The sequence below is a fragment of the Pelobates fuscus genome, chromosome 10 (genome assembly GCF_036172605.1).
Source record: "Pelobates fuscus isolate aPelFus1 chromosome 10, aPelFus1.pri, whole genome shotgun sequence".
Classification (NCBI taxonomy): Eukaryota; Metazoa; Chordata; class Amphibia; order Anura; family Pelobatidae; genus Pelobates; species Pelobates fuscus.
In genome coordinates, this window is record NC_086326.1 from 19,880,303 (window position 1) to 19,907,293 (window position 26,991).

General features: G+C 38.8%; 1 protein-coding gene across 2 annotated transcripts in view; it reads left to right on the plus strand.

Moving 5' to 3' along the window:
* CRTAC1 (cartilage acidic protein 1) overlaps positions 1-26,991 on the plus strand; it is a 478,485-nt gene that overhangs the window by 285,830 nt on the left and 165,664 nt on the right. For both annotated transcript variants that reach the window (XM_063435174.1, XM_063435175.1), the window contains exon 6: positions 21,318-21,452. In XM_063435174.1, coding sequence (XP_063291244.1) covers positions 21,318-21,452 — 135 coding nt within the window. The remainder of the gene's footprint in view (positions 1-21,317; positions 21,453-26,991) is intronic.

Sequence of the window (26,991 nt, forward strand, 5' to 3'; positions counted from 1 at the left end):
ATTAGGAGCACTCCCTTTAAGAGAGTGCCCCTAATCTCAGCTAGTTACCTGTATAAAAGACACCTGGGAGCCAGAAATCTTGCTGTTTGATAGATAATCAAATACTTATTGCACTCATTGACATGCAAATCATATTTATAACTTTTTTGACATGCATTTTATGGATTCTTTTTTGTTTTGTTATTATTACTGTTAAAATACACCTACCATTAATATTATAGACTGATCATTTTTTTGTCAGTGGGCAAACGTTCAAAATCAGCAGGGGATCAAATACTTTATTTCCCTCACTGTAAGTGCCATACCACTTGAACATGGCTTGACTTGCAATAGTGGGAAGGCACCAGGATATTGCTGGCCTCCTAACTAAGTACGTACTACGGGTTGTAGTGCTTGGAATTCCTCTAACTATTGCAAAAAAATGCACACCTCTCTAAAGTCAGTTTTAACAAGCTGTATTTAATCTAAATAGGGGTTCATAAAGAATGCTTAGCTCTATTTAATTGGGTTTATGTGACATAAATCCAGAAGCAATGTTTTAGAAGTGTAGAATCAGGAATATTCCACTGGTTCCCATGGTGATCATTTTTAAATGTTATCCCAGTGTAATTCTCATTACAATTAGCTAGCATACTGGATGGCGTTGGATCAAACAGAATAATCACAAACAAGTTTAATATTTATCTTTTTATTATTATTTTTTTTTTTGAGCATCAACAAATTCGCCATGGCCTTACGATTTTAAAATGGGAATATAAAATGGCAATTAACAAAAACTTAACGTGAAAAAAAAAAACAAGTGGTTAATAGTTCCTTTATCACATAAAGAATCTTAAATGATCGATTTGCATGGCTATCTGAAAAAGCAATAACGGGGGAAAAAACTCTTCTTTAAAAACAAACAAGCAAAAAGACAACTTTATCCCCATGTATTACATGCAAAGCTGATGCGACGTACTTAGCACAAAAAGCTGACCAGCAATCATAAAGAAGTGTGTCAAACTCTTATAAATGCATGCCAGGATGGCAGGGACTTGGTGGCCTGACCCGCAAAGGGCTGTGCATGCACAGTGCACTGCTGAATAACTGAATGCCTTGACAGTGCAAACATGTGTAATGACTCATTCATGCTGAGCTTGCTTGGGGAAATGCTCAGTGCCCAAATACCTCCAAAGGACTCCAATACTGAGACCATTTGGAGGTAAGATTTACTTTTTTGCTTTTGCAGACCTATGCTTTCTTTTTTATGCAGTTCATCTTTTTTTTTTTTTTTTTTTTTGTTATACATTGTATATTCTATATACACATGCATTTTTTTTATGCATTACATTCACATTCTTTTATATATAATCGATACTATCTATACTAGGAATGTATGTAATAAAAACCCGCTGATAAATTAGCACCCTCGCGGTGGAGTGTAACAGTACTGGATTTAAACCGAAGATACATTTCAAGAAAAGGTCAAAATTCAAGGGTAATTATGTAGAAAAGACCAAAGTATGTGGAGCTTGGCAGACAGCCTCAATTAAATAGAGTAATATTAAAGTAACTGAACACTAGCTGAAATACCTCACGAGGCACATTGATAGACATATTATAATTCAATCTTTGTATAATTATGTAAACATTGCTTATAAACATGGTTAGTTTTGTATTTAACTTCATTCTTATTTCTCCCTGTGTTGTTTGATTTTCCTTTTAATTTGTATAGTCCATCACAATAGCCGATATTTGAAGTCTGTAATTTTTTTGTTAGAAAAATGTAAACAAGTAATGGGTTTGGAAAAATGGATTCTGTTCTATTGTATCAGGCTTGTAGGTGACATCTTTACACAGAGTTAAACACTTCTACTTTACACACATTCTTTTTAAAAAGACATTCACTCCCTTCTGAATAACCTAGAAAACCATATTGTTCAAATCTATTTAAACTTTTCTAAAAGTAGCCCATCGTAAACCTTTTATCCAGCCTAATAAGTCATATTTCATTTAATCAACACTCGTGTACAAACATGATTGATAATTTAAGCACAACTGGTATACAGTATATAAAATTTTAAAATGTGAGGAAATACAGTGTACGTTCTCTGTGGACTCTTAATAATTTATCATTTTATTGCAACAATTTTTGTTTAACGTGTTTTAGTACCTTTCATTATTATGGTGTTGTCCTTCTATCTCCAGAGATCCCACCAGAATCAAGGTCATGTCGGAACACCTTGTGTGATCACAGTTGAGATGCAAGACCCACATAGACTAATCTCTAGGTTCATTATAGCCATTTATTGTGGATGTGCACAATGCAGTATCACTATACACTCTTGACTAAGTTATTGCTGACATTTAGCTACTAAAGATGACTGCTCTCTGAGTGCAATTATAAGTAAGCTAGAGCTATAGCTAGGTGCTCTCCATCTGTAAGGATTTGACCAATAGCTCAATAACCATTATTATATTCTATGTTTCTATGTTTTTATAGTTTAAGATCCTAAGTTTAAGTTCCTGAGGTCATACTTCAAACTACAATGCTTTCTACAATACATGAAAAGCTTTAGCCACCTTCTTTGACAACAGATGGCCTAATACACGTTCTGGTTCAGCCCAAGAGTCAAAAAGATTACCCAATGTAATAGGAAAGTATCTGGTACTTGGATACTTCAGTTTGTTCATGCTGGTCTCCTCATTGGCTTTAGGTTTGAAACATTTAAATAATTTAAGACTTGAAAAGGCATTTATCAAAATTGCTTTTTCGCAAGGATTACACTTATACCATGTTCAATGTATTTATCTGATAATAATTATTATTAAAGCAATGCCAGGATTTTCAATATCTGTATGTTAAATAATGCAAATTCATTCATTCTTCCATTTATTAACTTTGTTATTGTATCAGTAAATAGAAGTGTTTTCATATTGTAATGCTTGTAATGCCTTTTGAATGCCTTGGGAAAATAATATAGTCTCGATCTCAGTAGGAAGGCATGGAAAAAAACAACTTTTAATGTTACTGCTTTTTTATACAAAATATTTCAAGCTGTTAAGGAGTAACAATAAACCATCGATAAAAGACAATATTTAAATCGCTCATTTTTTAAAAAAAATATTTATTTATTTTTTAGATTATTTTTTATTGCCAACACTAATCTCCCACCAATTTCATGATCAAATACAAAATAATTTTACATGTTTTATTAGTGTAGGAGAACGTTTTTATTTTTTTATTATTTTTATTTGTGTATCATTCTTGCTGTTTTCCTTGTTTTCTTTGCACCAGTTTTTAAATTATCTCAACTGGTGGACTGTAGACTGAATATCTCGTGCATTGCAGTCAAAATATAGTGCAGGATTGAAGTGTTTTGCTACCACTTTTCAGTATTACCACAGTTTTTTTTTTTTATTTGCTTATTATATTAGGATCATTATTCTAGTTGGTAGTTGTGTTATTGGGACAGAATCACTGTATACAAATAAAATAAAAACACATATTAAGAATAGGGAACAATTGCCTGTTTCAAATGTACTATACTGAGTAATGTATCATTTTGAAAAATAAATATAAAAAAGCAGCTAAAACATACAAAATTATCGCAAATTAATCCAAATAAATTGATAAAAAATAAAAATAATTATGCTAACTCTTATTTGATAAATATATCAAATCTTTCCCCAGATCAGGAAGATTAATATTTAGGAGAATTTAATAATCCTCATCTGCAATAATAGTAAGCTTATTTATTTTTCATTTAAGGGAAAACTATGTAGGAACATAATACATTTTTTACAAGTGCTGAATACCTGCTGGTTTGACACCTTTTAATGGTGTACTTACAGGGACTCTTTGTGCTGGAGTTTTATTAATGCCCATTTTCACTGGAGGAGTTATGACTCCTAAATGTCCTGATATTTGCATTCTGTCCTACCATCCTGACTTTGTTTCCTGATGTCTCCAAAAGTGGGAACTGTCCCCAACAAACTTAGCATGAGCTCTACTCCCCTCCCCCTGCATACTAACTTCTTACGACCAGAAAGGAGAGTCCGGGTTATTCAAGTTGCCTTCCCTATTACATTACTGGTGCTAGAACTTACTAACGCCTATTATTTCAGGCCATTAGGATCCTACAAAGAGCACTTAAACAGTGCACCCTGCACAGTTCACACTTGGTCTGCCAGCCTACTTGATTGGCAGGCAGTGTGGGTCCCTTGGGCAGAGCCAGTCACTGGCCTCCACCCTTATACTCTTACTCTTCCCACCAGCATCCTGCTTCTCAAGATGTTGAAATTGGAAGGTATACTACAGTCATAACCACTACAGTGTCCTGCCAACCCCTGATGTAAATAGACAAACCTTTTTATAATAGTTTTAACTTATTTTCTGGGGTCTTCCAGGCACTGCTAAATTCCTTCTGCAGCCTCCAGGAGAGCTGGAAATCTTCACCAGAGCTAAGCATCGACTTACACTATCAGCTAATGATCTGGCCCTACACTGTAGAGCTTAGCCTAAAAGGATCTTCTTGCTGTCTTGGAGGCTGCAGGGAAAATGGGAGCATGCATGCACACAACAGCAAAAGCTAAATTGAAGTTCTCTGAAAAAAATTCTTTAGGGAACTCTGTAGTGTGGGCTGTTGTTTAAAATGAAAAGCAAATAAATCTAATGCGTATTGACACAAATATATGTGTGTTGAAATAAGAGTTAATTGGGTACATTTTGTGTCGGTTATTATAGGTAGAAAACCTGTACACTCAATTTGGACCATATTGCAGCATGTCCAAATTTAGACCAATTGGAGGTTCAACTGAATTCTGTATCTCTGTAGGGCCATATGGACATATAACCGAACAGTACGATGGATGAGCATGTTTGTTTGTTTCTGGATTTCCTCCCATGGAGCAAAGAAATTATTGATTGATGGGAAAAAAGATGGCTGATGGCTAGGGGACAGTCACTAAATGTTGTTTTTATTCACATGTCAAATAACCAATAGAGGGAATAAAGGAGGCCAGTAAAAGAACATCTATATTTGTATATTATATAAAATATAAATATACATTTTTACCGCACTTTTATTTCCTCTCTATTGGTTACTTTGTCTCACTGGATCCAAAAACCAAATATTCCTTATTGGGTGCATAATATACATAAATACAATATATTATTATGTATATATTTTACAGCTCACTGATAGGAGCATGTTCCTGCAATTTGGTTCACAGATCAAGTGAGAGAGTATCATGCTCGTTTTTCGTTTTTTTGTGCAATAGGCAGAATCCAGAATCACGGCAAACATGCCATTGCTCGTTTTGGTTGGTTTGTGATATGGGTACATTTTGGCTTTAGAGTTATGGAATTCGACCAATCACCTGATTTGCCCAAATTCAGTTGAATTTCAGTTCAGACTGGAATGAAGTTTAATACATTGTGCATTAAATTTCATAATGTATCGGGGAAAAGAACCAGACAGATATTCTTGGCAGAACAGGTAAATTAATTTCCAAAAAAGAGGCAATTTGTCACAAGGTACTACTAAGGACAATTTTCTTGGATTCAAATGTGGATATTTTTTTTATAAAATGTGTGTTTCTATATACATCAAAGAATTGTCTATAATAGGACATTGAACACAAGGACATTAAGTCATATCTTTAATGTGTAGGCCAAACAGTCTATTAATCAAAAGAACATACCATATTTTCCCAGAGGCATTTCTCAATATAATTTTTGCTCCTCAACACTTTGTAAATGAATAAAAGATATTTGCCTGGGAATATGCCAAGAGCAATCCCTGAGTTTTGGACAAATTTAAAATACCGGATTTCTTTGTTCAATTACCCTGAGGTACAAGGACACGTCTTTGGTGTGTCCTGAAATGTACTAAACCACAATGCTTTTTTACCCCGTTTATTGCTTTGTATAGAATGTAGTATATTTTCTAGGGATTTCTGCATACGAGCTGTATTAGACTCTCAATTTTCTTGCGGTATGTACAGAAGGAGAAATAATTACCATTGTCATTTCATTTCATTTCCATGTTTTCTATAATTTTCATTTTCTGATAAAAATAAAATACATTAAAGGAGAAAGTTTTATCTATCTTATATTTTGTGGAGGAAGAAAATTTACATACTTTTGCATGTTTTGCAGTTTAATATTTCCCAAATAATATCAACAAAAATGTATTAATTGTACATTGCAGAACTCACGCAATAGGCAAAATATAGCAAATTTAAATGTTATCTGCATATTAATTAGGTTTTACAAAGCCATTGAATTTTCAGTGACAGAAGTCTTTCCTCCATAACAAAGTATTGGTAATCGTCAAGTGTAGACACCACTTGGTCCTTGTGGTCAGCCTATGCTTCTCCAACTGTCAGTGAGACATAGAAGTTTCATCATGACAGTAACGTTCCACATTTCACCATTATGATAGTGTGTTCCAGATTGGCTTGGGTAGCAGATTTTGGAAATGTTATATTTTATTTTTACTAAATCTATAATATTGTGTTTGTTATTTGTCTTTAGAATTTTAAAGAGTGAATTTAAGTCTTTAGTTATAAATGCATATTAATAAAGATTTTAAATACAAACAATGCCCTTCAGCTATAAACCCTCTTTTAGATATAGGGGGAGCCAGGACCCTCACTTATCGAGTGGGTTAGACAAGGACTCTTGGACATTCAATGTCAACCAGGAACCGCTTCAGTTTATATCAAACCATTCATGAACAGTGCCAGTGGTTTAGGTAATATAACCACTAAAGAATATGCACTGGTTATGTTGTTTAAAGTTCCATTTAAAAAACAAACAAACAAACAATTGTAAACTAAACAGTTCAGAAAAAATGACAGAGGAGAAGTTTTCAACAGGATTTCATGGGATCACAAATTCCAGAAAGCAATTAAGCTCCATAACATTTAGCCTTGTGTGTTGCAAAGCATTAAATGTTTTATTTTTTACAGGTTACATTTACAGAATTTGTTAACACAGATGTCCATTTGTAATCTTGTATGTTCTCTACTTGTAATCTGCTACCCATGTGTATGTAATTAAACAGACATATGTTAATTTTACTTTTTATGGTTTTTTTTCTGACTGATATTTGTTATTTTTGTGAAACATAGAATGTGATGCAGACAAAGACTATACGGCCCATCTAGTCTGCCCATCTAGTCGGCCCATCTGGTCTGCCCATCTAGTCGGCCCATCTGGTCTGCCCAATAAGTCCCTGGCCTTATCTTATAGTTAGGATAGCCTTATACATATCCCACGCATGCTTAAACTCCTTCACTGTGTTAACCTCTACCACTTCAGCTAAAAGGCTATTCCATGCATCCACTACCCTCTCAGTAAAGTAATATTTCCTGATATTATTTTTAAACCTTTGTCCCTCTAATTTAAGACCATGTCCTCTTGTTGTGGTAGTTTTTCTTCTTTTAAATATGGTCTCCTCCCTTACTGTGTTGATTCCCTTTATGTATTTAAATGTTTCTATCACATCCCCCCATCTCGTCTTTCCTCCAAGCTATACATGTTAAGTTCCTTTAACCTTACTTTGTAAGTTTTACTGCTAAAGTGAAGTATTTATTTTATTTTAGTGAAAGTCACACATTTTTTTTTTTGGCTCATGAATGCGTTTGTCTATTTGACTTTGATTTTTTTAAAACCCACATGCATTGCAAGCAGGGAACTGTGCCTACATACTAGTTACATATTTACATAGTTACATAGCTGAAAAGAGACTTGCGTACATCAAGTTCAGCCTTCCTCATATATGTTTTTGCTGTTGATCCAAAGTGATTCTAGAAGCTCATGAACATTACAAGATATTTATATAGAACCATTTTGGGGTAAAGTTCTAAATGTGGAGCTTTCAGCAGAACCAAATGGTTTCCATAGTGATGTCTCTATTTTAAAATGTCTCACCTGTATTGCCATTTATACATTGCCCACTTTGTGCAATCTCCTATCTCTTTACTCCACTTGCACACAAAGGACGATGATCAAATTATGTTTTTTAATCTTTATCCACACTAAAAAAAAGTGAAAATGTTCAAATTATTTTCTGTAATGCTTAATTTGCTTTTTGTAAAATATATAATTTGTTTTTCGTTTTTTTTTTTTTATATATAGTTTGTTTTCAATTGCCTTATGACAAGGGAGTTAAATGTATTGAATCTAATAGAAAGAAATTAATATTCTAGAATAAATTAGAATTTGATTCAGACCTTTTTTTCATACATTTTCAAAATATTCATTATTAGGAATTATCTCTAGATGATGTGTCAGCCATTCAATTTCTTGCACTATACAGAATATCTTAATTTGTATTTTGATCAATATTTGATGATGCTAATTAAGCAGCAGCCGCATTGATTAGTTTAATTTTCCTTGATCAATTGCTCTGTTAAAATATTTTCTACAACATTTCAATTTCTTATTCTCAAAGCCTATTTTTCCTCTTTACCAGTCATTTATTTCCTATTATAAATGTTGCTCTAATTTTCCCGTTGAATTCAGGAGAAAGTTTTAAGAAGAAGAATGACCCGTATCCTCTGGTTACAAAATCTTAGCCTTTGTACTTATTTGGGTTCATACAGTTACACATCTGTGTTTGTGAATTAATGTCCTGTATAAATCAATACCCTCTTCCTATAAGTCATTACTTGACCAGTAATAATTAAACGTTTGTTGTTTTCCATATGGAATTATTCCTTCTTTTATGCGGTAACATCACACAAGTTTTTGGAATGTATACATTCATTAGTCTGCTTGCCAGGACATTTAATTTCTAATTTCTTTTCCTGAGACTCTGATTGTCCAGAGTACATTGAGCCCTCAATTATGAGTTGCCCCATATTGACCTTAAAAGCGCTATAGTCATTGCATGGCTGGCTTATGCAATATCACGCTAAATTGATGACAGGGGATATAATGTAAATTATCCTTCATGAATTTGGCATCAGTAATCAGCCTAATAGTTTTTAAGTAATTTCTCTGTTATGGTGCTATTGTCTTTTGATTTATCCACTGTCATTAATTAGATACAAGGTTTCCATGGTAACAGTTAATTATGTGTTGAACAGCTTGAGATGCTAACCAATTGCAATCAGCAAATTAGATTTAGGATTTTTGCTGGAATGGGAAACATGTCAAATGCAGAAGATAGATGTTTTGGCTTTGTGCACTTGCATGCTTATTTAGTTGGAGAATAGAGTTATTGATATCTAAGTAATCAAATAGACCAACAATTACTTACATTTTATGATGGACTCTATCAATACTGCTTGACGTTTCACCCCCCCCCCCCCCCTCCCCCAAAAAAATAAAAAAATATTCATTAGGGTCATTCATTTTCTTTATCGCATTCTTACTGGAAGAGTTGAAGACCTGGATATAAAACATATACGGAGTATATTAATATTGAATGGCTCCTTTTAAAATCCTGGATGCATTGCATGCACTGTTGTGGCACAAGGTCAAGAGTCTGATTTAATAATATAAGGTATACAATAGCTATTCTAAAATGTCTGTGTCTTAAAATTTCCTGGAGTCTGTTTATAAAACTGGTAATAATTGAATGAACCTGTGATCTACGCACTGTAGAAAAATTATGTCTGCAATTCCCATTACTCACAGCTTGATGTGCTCAATGTTCTAGTGGATTTTACAAAAATAAACTTGCCCAGAGACATTTGGATGCTCTACCTCTGTTTGAGAATAACTGTTACATTTTCATAGCTCTCTTAGTCGAGAGAGAGAGGTTTTATGTTAGGTGTAAGTAGATGGATATATAGAGCAATTGTATGTGCAGACAATTCTGTGCTGTGCATAAATCTAAAGTGAATGACTTGTGATAAGAGTTTTTCCACCCGTCTTAAGTAGGAAAAGCAAGGAAAGAAAATACATAGTGTATTTCAGAATTATAAGCATGCAGATTATACAGGCTGACAAATGATTTGTACTGGCATCCAAAATGGATTTACTTGCCAACAGGGGAAGTTCTCAAGAACAATGGAAGTTAGAACTAAATAGTCCTAGAGAGGACTTGTGCCAAAAAGGAGATTTCAAATTTAAAACCAGCCCACCACTGTCAAGCAAACAAACAGAGAATGATTGGAGTACAATTCATGGTCTAAGCTGTCTTGGACATTTTCTGTAGCATTATTAATGGCGAATGGAAACAAATCATTTTATTGTGAACAAGTCCTTGATCACCTTGTGTCCAACACTCAAACTGCTGTTAGTAGAACATATCTGCTGAGGTATAGAAATGCATTAGTTGCCACATGTAAAGGTAGCCAAATATAAGACCATTATACTTACATGGTAAGAAAGTTTTGTTCTGATGACTCGTTTTTTCCAAGATAGAAAACGTCGATACATGTAAATAACAAATACTATAAATGGTTTAATATATAAATATAGATTTTTTTTTTTTCACTCTTCGTCCGTGTTTTTTTTTTTTCATCTATTGTTCACTTTTCACTTGATCTGTGAATAAAATCAGCATTTAGTGAGTGTTGCCTTGTCATCAATATTTTTTTTTCTAGCAATTCTATTAATCATAATTTTGAATTTTTTTTTAGTGCCACATGCGGAGTTCAGAATATTGACTCCCCTAGAACATGTTTGGCATTGCGCATTTTGGTTAGTCTGTAATCCTTGTATATTTTGGCTCAGAATTCTGGGATTCAGGCACACACGTGATCGACTCAAATTCACCCAAAACAAATCTCCTAGTATAACAAATAACTAAATTGATTCTATGTGCATTCCATTGTATGTGTAGTATCCACTTAATGCTACTGTTTCAGCATAAAATGAAGTCAATTTCTGATACCAATCAATGAGACCATTCATTCCTAAAAGTATTAGTTAACATTGTTTAAAATTCCTCCTGGGAGGGAGAATGTTGTAGAGGGAAATGTAGAATAGTGGATTTAAATGGCACATTATGATATCGAAACAAAGTGAATGTGTGAGAGTGGTTAATATACTAAATATGTGAAGGATTTAATGAGATTATAAAGGAGTAAACAGGGCTTAAGTTTCAGTTGGGAAACTGCAAAACATAAAAAATAACTATGCAATGGTCCAATGGTGGTGTAGTTTCTATAACTTCCTGTGGAATGGTTTTACTTTGCTTGAAAGCTTTTATTACTAGATTAGTGACACCAACTGTGCATTGCATTTTGGTGTAACTATGAAACAAGGCTAGAACAAATGAATTGTCTCTTGTATATATTAATTAAATTAGGCCACTGGTGTGGAGTTTAACACTTCCTACAATTATAGACTTAAACAAGAGCTATACTTCACTGATCTTCCACTATGAAAAGTTTCCTGGTGCAATAAACCTTGGAAAAAAGTCATATTGTACCTTTATAGGCATTGTAGCATTAATTCAGAGAGGGGTGGAACGGGGTCAGCATGTGCGCTGATTGTGCAGTTTGCTTTGTTGATAACATACATGGCCAACTGTAGTACCTCGGCTCCATCATAGAGTAAGTAGACAAACGATTAAGAAATGTTTTGACAACGTATCAGGGTTCCACATGGTGCCCACTGCTGCTTGTTATGCTGCCACAAGGAGCTCTAATTAGCCCCACTGAGTTAAATATGGCCATGCAGGTCCATGCTCACTGGCTGAGTGTGTCAGCTGAGTGCTCTCATCCAATGAGCATGACCCTGCATGGCAGATAAGCAAAGTGGCAAGAGATTCTTGGAGGGAGGTGGTGACGAACACCCAGAGCGACCCAGGTAACTTGTCTAACTAGTAATAAGTGGTTTAACATCTTTCTTTGAGATGTTACTAGGGCAATCCTGTCACCATAACCACCTACAGTGGGCTATAGTAGATATGCTGCTTTGAGTGTTCCTCAACTGATCTGCTATGACACAGCAACAACACACTGACCTCACATCAAGCACTATAGTGCTGATACCTATGGATAAAATACCATCTTCTCAATGGATAATCTAGTCTAAATCATCAGCTGTGCAATGTACTAGGCAACATAACAAAGTATCCAGCAGAGCGTAGCCTCTAGCAAGACACATTTGGTTGCTGCTTAATTTACCTGCGTAGTATACAGAAGTATTCAGGTTCGGTAATATGAAGAAGACATGTAGTCTGATAAGAGCCAATTTGACATATGAAGTGCTGGTAATGTTAACAAAATGGCTCATTTTGAGTTATCAGCCTGCAGGTGACTATTAGATGTGAATGGCAGGGCTTAACAAAAAGCTTCAGCATGTTATTGCAGGAACTTTTATCCAAACTCCCTAACTATCTACATCCATATGCCCAATTTACCTTAACAGGAAGAGACATAAACAAGAGTAGAAATGAGCTCATTTCAGTTGCTCCTATTAACATAATGTAAACCTTGGCAAGCAAGGATAAACAGAGCTTACAGGAATGGGTGAAATATTTCACTGAAGATGTGCAGGAACATTTTTGCACTGCATTTGTGAACATTAACTAGATGTGAATCTTGCTCTATAAATATAAATAAGAGAAAGGTGAGTTAATGGTTGCATGAGGTCATCCTTTGGTACTTTTAACTCAATGATGCAACATCAAAACACTTTGAATGGAAGCTAAACCCTTGCACTCATTGTTGAAACGAAAGATAGGTTCACCATTACACTATACTCTTTTAACTGATGTAAATGCACTTGACCCATGTTGTAGAACAGTACCCACAGTTTTACTCTTAAGATGGGTATTGAGAAACTTGGGAAGTATATACATGGGGACCTCCACTTTCCCAAAGGAAATCTCCTGTGCACTCCAGTTATATGCAGGCTAAGGCTTCCTGTCCTTGTTGGACAGGTCATTTTGATGTAAAGAAAGAGCACTTCTATGTAAATCTATTGTGGAGACACTAGCGAATAATTATATATTGCAAATAAATTCCTAGGATAATCACAAATTTAACAGATGTAACCTAGCCTTTGAGCCAACAGCCCTGTTTTCCCAATTCAAAGAATACTATTAGAAGGTTCCTATTTCCTAAATACTGACGCAGAAAAAATTAGCTGGTTTTAAGGGGAGGGAGGGAAAGGGTGATATAATACATACTATCCCACCCACCTAATACTAGCATAAGGGTTTACTGGTTTAGGTTTTTACTTTCACTAGCTTTTCCTGGCCGCTTCAGTTGAAGATGATATAAGACAAGATTTGACCATATTTCAGCCTACCCTGTATGAAGGCACATCACAAGTTCCTCATTGTCACTTATTGTCTTTTTTCTATCTCTTACCTTCTTTTTTTTATTTCACCAATGACTCCAGACTTCTATTTTACATATTTTTTTCTTTGGTATATTTTATTTCCCATAATATCTCCCACCTAACGGCATAAAATAGACATATTATATTACATTATAGCATAGAAGACACTTGTTCTTCTACTACCCTGAGTATCTGGATGCAGGGAAATAAAAGAGAATGTTTTAGCTTTCTAAACTTGGCTTTTAAAGATCTAGAACTGCTATAGTGCCATAGTTGTAAGATCTAAACTGTACATAGATATTCGGCTCTATGATCACCTCTGTAAATATATGGATATTCGGCTCTATGATCTCCTCTGTAGACATATAGATATATGGGTCTATGATCTCCTCTGTAGATGTATATTGTTCTATGATCTGCTCTGTAGATATATAGATATATTTTTCTATGACCTGCTCTGTAGATATATAGATATGCAGGTCTATGATCTGCTCTGTGTGTGTGTGTGTGTGTATGTATATATATATTTATACATATATGTATTAAGGCAATTTTGCCTGGATTTGTGGGAGGTGCTGGTTTGCTACCCCTAGCCTACTTAAGGCACTCCCCTTGCCTTGCTCCTTACCGTTCGCGGTCAGCGTTGAATGAGGATCCACTTCCGGGTTCTCTCAGACGCCATCTTGGTTTTCTTACCCACAAGTTTCTCCGCGGCAAGCTGTGTCCAGGAATCCTCTTGCAGACCTTTTCCGTCCGTCCAGCTTCTTACCCGGATCTTCATCGTAGATCGCGTCCCAGGGACTCCTGAACCGTAAGTTAGACGTACCTGTCATGCCAGGATCGGTTCCCACGGCGCACGGTACAGCACGGGTCCTCGCTTTACGGTTTTCTCTGCACAGTCGCATTACATAGCCTTTCTCGCGGCTTCATTTCGTACAAATTGTTCTGCTAAATTCATGCGTATTAGAGAAGCGATCATTTCGCACAAACTGTTTTCCCTGGCTTCATTTAAACGATTATCATTTCGGTTGTGTTTTCCGTTCGGCACTTATTCATGTTATATTTATGCACGATTGCTGTTCGCATTAAAGTGCATACGTTTAAGCTATTCATGCAAAAAAAATCGGTTATTCTGCTATGTATTCACATAGATCTGTTTCATGAGTTACATTTCATCATTTCATGTATATACATTTGGTTAAATAGTTGCTTGTTTAAATAGACAGACTATTTTCATTGCTATTTTAAGGTATCACTTATTACATCAAGGGCATGAAACTAGCTAACATTTCTGTATGGATCATTGGACTCCCACGCTTACAGGAGTTTTCATAAATTATGCATTTCATTACAATTAACTCAGCCTACGTTACAGGCCTCATTTCTTTGTTGTTGACCATGACACATAAGGCTTTAATTCCTTTTCATGCATACTCGGGTTGAATCACACGTACTGATCCAACCAATCATACGTTACCTGCACAGCAATATACATATATATATATATATAACTTACATTTTTGTTTCCCTTACACACCATTATTATATAACACATATGTTGTTTGAACATAGGCCACGGCCTCCCTCAGATGTCTTATTTAAGCCATGACAACATTTCTGAGTAACACATATCTATTCCCATGGTATCATCATTTTATTTTTTCAATCATATGCCAGCAAACCATAAAAAACATTGCTGCTACAGGCAAGTCTGTTTTCTTTCCAACATTTCAGGCTGTCAAGCTTTTATATATTTGCTCCACATGTTTTTTTCCTGTGAATTTGTCATACTACCAGGTACGTACACCTGCTCATATGGTATTCTACCATACATTTCATTTCGTCCCCCTAGGTTAGAGTGCTGGCAATAGGGTCACAGGCTTCCCAATAGGTATTTACCCCGTCTTGGCAGTCGCCATCAGTTAGTGGTCCCGCGAGGCCAACACCCCGCCTCAAACGTTTCAGAGGCAAACACCCATCGGGCCACACGTTAGCTAGCCGCCTCGCATGTTGCATAGAGAAGGCCTCACCTGTCACTCCCTTCCCCTGTTTTCTGTCTTACAGTCACCGAGAGGCCTAAAACTCCTGCCACTACAATGAGTGGCCTCAATAACCCCTCGCGCCAACGCATAGATAGAGCCTCTCAAGCCACTTGGCAATTAGCAGGGCCTCATCTGTCACCAAACAAGTATAATGTTTCGCCATCCGGCCTAGCTAGCCTGCCAGTACAATTTGGTGGTTTCATATACTAATTAATTGTTTTGTTTATAGTATGTAGAGGATTTCTCCCTGCCTAGCACCCCGGCTAGAGCTGTCACTCCCACACAAGGAGGAAAGCTAGCTAGTCCAGCATCGATCAGATCCTGGACGATCCCACATATAACCACGGAATTGAGGAGACGACAAATCCCCTACCCCGCTACAGCAAGGAAAGCATAACTTTTCAAACTGCTACGCACATCTACAAATAACATGGATGCCAGGGAAGGACCTAGCCAGTCCAACCCAGGAGACATACATGCCATGTTATCCTCACTCATGGCGTCCATGAGCAAGGTCAACTCCAGGCTGGAGAAACTTGAGTCGGTCACCACGGTCCTTACTCTAGCAGGGCCACCTCCTGCTGCTTCACAAGCACCAGCCGACTTGCCATTAGTTGCTCCAGCCATCACCCTGGATGACCAGGAAGTTAGCCCGGCTCATATGAAACCTGAGCACATAAAAAGTGATATCCTGGAAGGTAAAGACGTCAACCTGGCTTCACTGTTGACTGCTTCCCAGGATATTGTTGAGAATAAGACGTATGCTTATGATGATGTATCTATTGTCAGATCTAGGGATGCCAGCCTGAACAGGAAATTGACTATGCCTGAATTTGTACTAGCTTTTGGTATTTACAGGGATGTCATCTGTGCGGTCTATCCCAACAGAAGATAGGAGTTTGATCTCTATATGCACAAGCTGGTAGACCTGGGCAACAAATATGGTGGTTCAGCCTTCTATGACTACCATAGGTCTTTTTCTGCAAAAGTGTCTGGAGCCTTCTCCCAGTACGGAACCCGATCCAACTGGGGAAGGATTGATACCGTCATATTTTGCAGACACTTTGCAGGTCTAAGAACACCGGCTTGTGCATACTGCTCCTCCAAAGCCCATACTACAAATTTTTGTCCCAACACGGCGGATGAACATGCCTCCACGCAAGGAGCTAGTTCCTCTGGGGTTCCAGAGAAGTTGTCAAGAGACAAACTGGGACGCCCAATCAAGTTTCTGGGCAAGTCCCAGATATGTAATAATTTCAATGTTGGGTCTTGTAATTACAGTGGATGTAGACTATTGCATGTCTGTTCAAAATGTTTTAGGGCACATGCAAAGACCATGTGTCCAAATAAAATGTATTCCAAGCCTTACTTAACGTCCATTAATATGCCAGTATTCACTGCATTTATGTCTCAGCACCCATCTAGACACCTAGTAGACTTTCTTATCTCTGGTTTAACAGAAGGCTTCCATACAGGTATCCTACACATACCAGCCGTAACTCTGGAATGCCCTAATCTACAATCTGCCCAACACAACTCCACAGCAGTTGACACCCTCATAGCACAAGAAGTGGCTGAGGGCTTCGTATTGGGGCCTTTCAAAACTCCTCCATTCATAGAATGGCGCACTAACCCCATTGGTATTGTCACAGGGAAATCTTCCCCAAAACAGAGACTCATCATTGACTTATCGGCACCCCACTCATCGGCCATCCCCAGTCTTAATTCCCTCATACCCTCTGAGGAATTCTCTCTGCAATACACCACCATAGATCACGCCATTACCGCTATCATACAAGCAGGGGTTGGAGCCTGGCTCAGTAAGACCGACATTACTAACGCCTTTAAATTACTACCAATCCACACTGTGGCACCTGCATGGCATCAAGTGGTCCGGGAACTACTATTTTTTTCTCCTGGTTAACTTTTGGGTCCAAAAGTAGCCCAGCTATTTTCGACACATTTGCAGAAGCATTATGCTGGTTACTATTGAACATAGCCAGATGCCCTACGGTATTATATTACCTGGACGATTTCCTACTGGTCGAGGAGAATACTTCCCCTCCTACTAGTCTCAAAGCTACCACTAAGCTATTTGAGCAACTAGGTGTACCTATCTCCCCTAAGAAAACAGAGGGGCCAGACACGGTAATCACTTTTCTGGGTATCCAATTAGACTCCGCCACAATGCAAGCGAGCCTACCACACGATAAGATAGAGAATATTCTCACTTACATAAACAGCTACCTTCAGCTCGGTACTTGCAACCGCAAAGAGCTACAGTCCCTGCTGGGATCACTAAATCTTGCTATGCGCATCATACCTCAAGGCCGCTCCTTTATATCACCACTGTTGCATCTTTTCCCACTTTTCCTACATGACACACACAGGTTGTCCTTAGATACCCAAGCTACGGCAGATCTAAACATGTGGAAGAGATTTTTAACCACTTGGAATGGTAAAAGTATGTTCCTCCCTCAATTGACTGACTCATCTCCATTTGGTCAGATGCGGCATCTACCACTGGTTTTGCAGCAATTTTTGGGAACAAATGGCTTTGGGGCAGCTGGCCTTCAGCAGTTCAGGATTTGGAAGGCTTTTCCACTACCTCCGCTCTTTTTGAGATCTATCCCATCGTGGCAGCTGCCATAGCATGGGGTAATTTATGGGCTAATATGCCAGTGCGTTGTTAATCAGACAACCTGTCACATCATCAACAAAGGTCGTTCCAAATCCCTTACGATCATGACATTTCTGAGGAAACTCACTTGGTTGGCAGCTTGTCACAATTTTTTTCCTATGTTGTTTCCATGTTCCAGGTGTATGTAACACAGCTGCTGACAATTTGTCTCGCTTTAAATTTCAGGCGTGTCAGCAAGCACTCCCGTCAGCTGCGCCCACAGCCACCATCACTCCAACATTTCAACAACTCATACTGGACTAGAAACCATCATGCAGCATAGCAGGACATTGTCCCAATTGGCACTTTCAAACAATACACACAAAACATACAACAGGGCTTTCACACTATTCAAAAGATTCCTTCTGGAATATAACATCATGCAACCATTTGTTATGACAGCTTTTTGGGGGTTTGCTTCCTTTTGCCACCTTAAACTTAAAATGTCATATAACACCATCAAACTCTATCTCACTGGCTTTCAACACCACATGCTAATCCTACACCCAAATAACAACAGTTTCATGGCCTCTCACCAAATTAAGACCATACTCAGAGGTATTCAGAAATCAGAACCCACACATACAGCCCAGAGGCTACCCATAGATAACCATATATTTAAAGCATTGTCTAACCTGCTTGACTTAAAACCATTTGACACCAATACAAATTCTATTATCAAAACAGCAATATACATAGCTTTCTATGGATTTCTAAGACCTAGAGAATTCACTACAACTTCCACGACCCAAACTACTCCTTTCCTCCTCTATTCCCACTTGACAAAATATATGGATCATTACATCCTGACTTTACCTCACTCCAAAACCAGTCAACACATACCCGTAAACATTCCGTACTATCCCACGCACAACAGATGGTGTCCCATCAGGGTTCTTGATGCCTACATACAGCATCATAACTTACTGCCCTCACAACTATTACTACAGCTACAAGGTTCAGTACTCACCACTACAACCTTCATGACCTACGTCAGTCCTTGCTCACACAACTGGGCCTCAACGCAGCCAACTACTCATGGCACTCCTTTCGGATAGGAGCCGCGTCCACAGCCTCCAGTGTCAACATCCCAACTCATGTTATCAAAACACTGGGGCGCTGGAAGTCATCTGCTTACTCACGGTACATACCGAACCCAGTACAAGAATTAAGGGATGCTTTCAAAAACATGTCTGGTTGATAAAAATGTATATGTATTGGTTGTCTGTAATGCATTTTATTACTTAATTTTTGCCCTCTTCTTTCTCAGGCCTACCTCATTGTCGGTTCCGGCACACCACAACCGACTTGCTTTTTTTTTATTATCCTACATTTATTTATGGTATTTCACACTGTACTATCATAAGCACCTAACACAAGTATTAAGGCAATTTTGCCTGGATTTGTGGGAGGTGCTGGTTTGCTAGCCCTAGCCTACTTAAGGCACTCCCCTTGCCTTGCTCCTTACCGTTCGAGGTCAGCGTTGAATGACCCTCCCACCACACCACATTTTAACATTTATTTATTTCTAACTTTATTTCCTTGGGTAGGCCCTCTTCTTTCTCAGGCCTACTTCATCGTCGGTTCCGGCACACCACAACCGACTTGCTTTTTTTTATTATCCTACATTTATTTATGGTATTTCACACTGTACTATCATAAGCACCTAACACAAATATATATATATATATATATATATACACACACACACACACACACATATATATATATATATATATATATATATATATATATATATATATATAATATACACACACACACACACACACACACACAGCAGATCATAGACCTGCATATCTATATCTATATATATATATATATATATATATATATATATATATATATATATATATAAATAGTTTTATGATCTGCTCTGTCGGTATAGTTACAGTTTTATAATCTCTGTAGATATACAGATCTATGGTTCTATGATCTGCTCTGTGTATATAGTTTTACTATCTGCTCTGTAGGTAGGTCTATCTATCTATCTATCGCTATGATTTTCTCTCTCTCTCTCTCTCTCTCTCTATATATATATATATATATATGTGTGTGTGTGTGTGTGTGTGAGCTGCTCTGTAGATATATAGATATATGGTTCTATGATCTGCTCTGTAGATATATAGATATATGGTTCTATGATCTGCTCTGTAGATATATAGATATATGATTTTATGATCTGTTCTGTAGATATATAGATATATGATTTTATGATCTGTTCTGTATATAGATGTACGATTCTATGATCTGTTCTGTAGATATATAGGTATACAGTTCTATGATCTGCTCTGTAGATATATAGATATACGGTTCTATGATCTGCTCTATAGATATATAGATATATGGTTCTATGATCCGCTCTGTAGATATATAGATATACGGTTCTATGATCTGCTCTGTAGATATATAGATGTACTATTCTATGATCTGTTCTGTAGATATATAGGTATACAGTTCTATGATCTGCTCTGTAGATATATAGATATACGGTTCTATGATCTGCTCTATAGATATATAGATATACGGTTCTATGATCCGCTCTGTAGCTATATAGATGTACGATTCTATGATCTGCTCTGTAGATATATAGTTATACGGTTCTATGATCTGCTCTGTAGATATATAGTTATACGGTTCTATGATCTGCTCTGTAGATATATAGATATACGGTTCTATGATCTGCTCTGTAGATGTATAGATCTGTTCTGTAGATAGATATATGGTTCTATGATCTGCTCTTTAGATATATAGGTATACGGTTCTATGATCTGCTCTGTAGATATATAGATATATGGTTCTATGATCTGTTCTGTATATAGATATATGGTTCTATGAGCTGCTCTGTAGATATATAGGTATACGGTTCTATTATCTGCTCTGTAGATATATAGATATACGTTCTATGATCTGCTCTGTAGATATATAGATATATGGTTCTATGATCTGTTCTGTATATAGATATATGGTTCTATGATCTGTTCTGTATATAGATATATGGTTCTATGTGCTGCTCTGTAGATATATATAGGTATACGATTCTATGAGCTGCTCTGTAGATATATAGGTATACGGTTCTATGATCTGCTCTGTAGATATATAGATATATACGGTTCTATGATCTGTTCTGTAGATATATAGATATATGGTTCTATGATCTGCTCTGTAGATATATAGATATATACGGTTCTATGATCTGTTCTGTAGATATATAGATATACGGTTCTATGATCTGTTCTGTAGATATATAGCTATAAAGTTATATGATCTGCTCTCTTGTAGATATATATTAGGTTTGCAGATTTAGCAATGCTCTAACTTGTATTTGTCTTTACAGGTGGCAGAGGTGTAACTGTGGGGCCAATTGTGAATTCTGCTGCTTCTGACATCTTCTGTGATAATGAGAATGGACCAAATTTTCTTTTTCAAAACAAAGGAGATGGCACCTTTATGGATGTAGCTTCCAGTGCTGGTGAGAGTTTTTTCTTTCACATCATTATTCTATTGGTATTTATATTCAGCCACAAAATTAGGACTGTTCATTTTTCATCTACAGATCCATTCAGGGACACACTTATTTTTATGGCAGCATCCATTTAAATGGATTATCCTGCTTGTCTTTAGGCAAATTCGGAATAATTGTATGATCACTTTTACAGCAATATAGTTGTCATATTTCATAAAATTGTAACAGTTGATTTTTTTTTTTTAATTGCTATTGCAGTCATTCTGCAAAAAAAGCACATTTTTATTTTAGGCTTCCATTATTCCAATGATTTAAACAAACCTGTATCATCATAAAATGTTACCCAGTGTTCACAGCTAGGCAGTGTGATAAGATTTGAATGCCTTTCTTTAGCAGAGTGTGAGAATCATAGAAATAAACACAAACACTTTGTTACACGAACGACATTGAGACTTTATCACCGTTTTAAATATGGCATCTATATTGCTTTAAAGGGCATTTTTACAATGACTTGTGTTTAGCGATAAATGCGATAATGAAACCGCTCATGGTATTGTCCCTTTAAGTATAAATCTGATCATATATCTTTAACAAATGCTTTTAACTGATAGACAATAAAATAATAGATGATTTTATTTTCAACACTGAAACACACATAAGTAAATGTTTTCAGGGTTTTTTTTTTCTTCGAATTCCTAGGGGCTTTTAAATTTTTTCAGTTTTAGAATTGAAACCACTAAAAAGAGAGATAAAATAACCTAGCTAAAAAAAAGAAATTTCTTCACAACCTTTTTTTTTTTTTTTAACCAGACTGGGCCTCTTCCGTTTGAGTTGGGTTTTTACTGTTTTCATTTAAAAATGTGAATGCATTTCTAGCCACATACGTTTAGTGTCCACTTTATTAGATTATTATTATTATTGGTATTTATATAGCACCAACTTATTCCGCAGCACTTATTATAAAGGAGGAAATTTAACAATAAATGAGACATTTACAAAAATGTTACAGGAAAAATAGGTTGATGAGAACCCTGCTCAAGCGAGCTTACATTCTAGAGGAGGTGGGGTATAAAAAATCAATAGGAAGGGCATCGAGTAGGAAATCAACCAAACAAAAAGGTGGGATCGTAGCTGAACTAGAGCTGTTAGTGGAGTGTGGCACATTAGGCGAGAGCAAGAGACAGGTTTATAAAATAGAACTTACTCTAGGGGGCCATAAGCATTTCTGCAAAGATGGGTCTTGAGGGACTCCCTAAATGATAGGAACAGCCTGTCTACCCCCATCAGACTCTACCTTAGTCTTCAAAGCCTTGCAAGTGCGAATTACCAGTAAGGTAGTGAACAGAGGACAGGACATAGTCGTGCGCACAGGGTGTGCCGGGTGTGCCTGGGCACACCCTAATCACACCTCCGTGCTGCACTACCTCTGGGCAGACTGACATGTCGGGTCCTCGGTCTATGACCGAGGACCCAACACAGGAGGGGGCCCGGCGGCTTGCCCACAATGCCGCCGGGTGAGAGGCCCCTCCTGTCCGTCTGCCCTGATGGATATCCAGCCTCAGTCTGCAGCTCCGCCTGTAGTGAGCTGCAGACTGAGGTGTCTCGCAATCTCCAGCCTGTCAGAGCATTGCCGCGGCAACGCCCTGACTGGAGATCGCGAGACTCACCATGTGGTCTGCAGCTCACTCCCGGCAGAGCTGCAGACTGAAGAGAGAGGGCGCCCACTGGACCACCAGGGCAGGTATTTAAACCCCCCTCTGTCCCCTGTCACTCACTGCCCCCATACCCCCCCTAACCCCTGTCCCTAGCCCTCTAACCCCTGTCACTACCCCCTAAACCCCATCACTACCCCTCTAACCCCTGTCACTACCCCTCTAACCCCTGTCACTACCCCTCTAACCCCTGTCACTACCCCTGTCACTACCCCTCTACCCCCCAACCCCTGTCACTACCCCCTAACTCCTGTCACTACCCCCCTAACCCCTGTCACTACCCCCCTAACCCCTGTCACTACCCCCCTAACCCCTGTCTCTACCCCTATAACCCCCTAACCCCTGTCACTACCCCTCTACCCCTCTAACCCCTGTCACTACCCCTCTAACCCCTGTCACTACCCCTCTAACCCCTGTCACTACCCCTCTAACCCCTGTCACTACCCCTCTAACCCCTGTCACTGCCCCTCTACCCCCCTAACCCATCTCACTGCCTCTCCACACCCCCAACCCCTGTCACTGCCCCTCTACCCCCTTAACTCCTGTCATTACCTCCCCTAACCCCTGTCACTACCCCTCTACCCCCCAGCCCCTGTCACTACCCCCCTAACCCCTGTCACTACCACCCTAATCCCTGTCACTACCCCTCTAACCCCTGTCACTACCCCACTACCCCCTAACCCCTGTCACTGCCCCTCTACCCCCTAACCCATGCCACTGCCTCTCCACCCCAACCCCTGTCACTGCCCCTCTACCCCCCTAACTCCTGTCACTACCCCCATCCACTGTCACTACCCCCCTACCCCCTAACCCCTGTCACTACCCCCCTAACCCCTGTCACTACCCCCCTAACTCCTATCACTGCCCCCCTAACCCCTGTCACTACCCCCCAACCTCTGTCACTACCCCTCTACCCCAACCCCTGTCACTACCACTCTACCCCCCCAACCCCTGTCACTACCACTCTACCCCCCTAACCCCTGTCACTGCCCCTTTACCCCCCTAACCCATGTCACTGCCTCTCCACCCCCCTTAACCCCTGTTACTGCCCCTCTTCTCCCCCACCCCCTGTCACTGCCCCTCTACCCACCAACCCCTGTCACTACCCCTCTACCCTCCTAACCCTGTTACTACCCCTCTAACCATTGTCACTACCCCCTAACCCCTCTCACTGCCCATCTACCCCCTAACCCATGTCACTGCCTCTCCACCCCCCACCCCTGTCACTGCCTCTCCACTCCCCCACCCCCTGTCACTGCCCCTCTACCACTCTAACTCCTGTCACTACCCCCTAACCCCTGTCACTACCCCTCTATCCCCTGTCACTACCCCTCTACCCCCTAACCCCTGTCACTGCCCCTCTACCTCCCTAACCCATGTCACTGCCTCTCCACCCCACTTAACCCCTGTTACTGCCCTTCTACTCCCCCACCCCCTGTCACTGCCCCTCTACCTCAACCCCTGTCACTACCCCTCTATCCCCCTAACCCCTGTCACAACCCCTCTATCCCCCTAACCCGTTACTCCCCCTCTACCCTCTAACCCCTGTCACTAACCGTCTACTCCCGCTACCTCCTGTCACTGCCCCTCCACCCCCTACCTCCTGTCCCTCTACCCCAACCCCTGTCGCTGCCCCTCCACCCTCCTAACCCCTGTCGCCCACACAGTGCACCCCTCACAATCATACACACTGTACCCCACACACACTGAATCCCTCACAATTACACAAACTGTACCCCTTACAATTACATACACTGTACCCCTCACAATCACACACACTGCACCCTTCACAATTACACCACACTGTACCCCTCGCAATCACACACACTGCACCCCTTACACGCTGCACCGCTCACAATCACACACACACTGCACCGCTCACAATCACACACACACACACACACTGCACCTACGTATATTTGTATTTGTGTATATATATATATATATATATATGTGTGTATGTATATGTATGTGTGTGTATGTGTATATAAAAATACATATACACGCGGCGTGTGTGTTTGTGCTTTAGGGTGCACACCTTAATGCAACAGGCTGTGCACGCCTATGGGACAGGAGAAGGTCAACGGCAGAGCGGAGAGATGGACAAGGGGCTTATGTATGAATCAGTGAAGAAATGTAACATAGCTAGAGTTGTTTAGAGCTTAATAGGTAATGGTTAGTATTTTGAATTGACAGATCCAAATACAGGAAGCCACTATAAGGACTGAGAGAGGGAAGAGGTGTGAGAGAAGTGATTAGAGAAAATTCAGCCTAGTGGCAGCATTCATTACAGATTGTATCAAGGCAGTATGGCTTCTGGGGAGACCAATTAGAAAAGAATTACAGTAATGAATGCAATAAATTACTGGAGCTCCTTGGCAGCATCTTGCATAAGAAAGGAGTGGACATGTGCAATGTTTTTGAAGTGGGATTGGCTGGTTTGAGCAAAAGACTGGATGTGAGGCGCAAATGTGAGGCCAGATTTATAGATAACACGTAAGAGTGCAAACTTGCAAAGATGGGCTGATGCAATTACCATCAAAATGCAGGGAGAGCAAAAGAGGAGGATCAATATTATGAGGAGGAAAGAAAAAGCTCTGTTTTATAGAAATTGAATTTCAGAAAGCAGGAGGACATCCAATCAGAGATGAAAGAAAGGCAAGTGACACAGTTTAGGACGTGGAAGAGATCAGAGGATGAGAGATATATCTGAGTGTCATTGGAGTACGGGTGGTAGCAAAATACAAATTAACAGGTTTGCTAAGAAAGACAGTATTAAGACAAAACAAAAGGGGACCAAGAACAGAGCCTTGGGGGATTTCATTTGAGACTGGATAAGGGAAGGAAGTGACATTGTAAAAGGAGACAGCGAATGAACACTGAATGGTAAAGTTAGGCAGAGAACCACGAAAGGACAGTGTCACAGAGACAGAGTTATTGAAGAGTTTGGAGAAGGAGGACATGATCAACAGTGTCAAAAGTGGAAGAGAGTTCAAGAAGAATTAATAGAGTAGTGGCCTTTTGATTTAGCTGCGATTAGGTAATTTGTAACTTTAATCAGAGTGGTTTCAGTAGAGTGGAGAGGGTGGAAGCCAGATTGAAGAGGGTTGAAGATATAGTTGGAATTGTAAAGACAAGTCTTCTAGAAACTTTGAGGAAAAAGGGAGCAGGGATATGGGGGTGATAGTTGGAAGGGGAAGACTGGTCAAGGAATGACTTTTTTTAGTATAGGTACAACAGTGAGCAGGGACAATGCCAGAAGAAAGAGAGCAGATGAAGATATGAGTTAAGGACTGTACTAATATACCTAATTGTGATGTACCCAGCACACATATTGACTCAGCATGTTTTTAACACCTTGTTATGTTCATGTAAAGAATACAAGATATATTTTATATGATGGATGTAGGTATATAGTGTATGCGAGTATAGGGTATGTAGCCAGTGTATAAATAGGTGCTGTAGTTTTTTGTTTAAGGATGTAATGCATGCATGAGTGTATAGGGGATGTAATGTGTGTTTCTAGGGAATGTAATGTGAGTGTTTAGGGAATGAGGTGTGTGTCTGTAGGGTATGTAGTGTATATAGATAATTCAGTGTGTGTTAATTTATGACTGTATGTTGTGGGAAGTGGGCGAGAAGTGAGAACTTATATTTTTTAATTAAATTGATTTTTTTTTTTTATATCTGTTTATTCCCCCATTCCTGATTCTTGCCTTAGGCCAGGGAAGAGTGATATGACAATCCCTGGTGGTCTAGTCTGGTGTTGAGGGACTGTAGCCCGCGCCTCGTCAGGTCCTGACAGGGTATACACTTCAGGCGAGCTCTGGCAT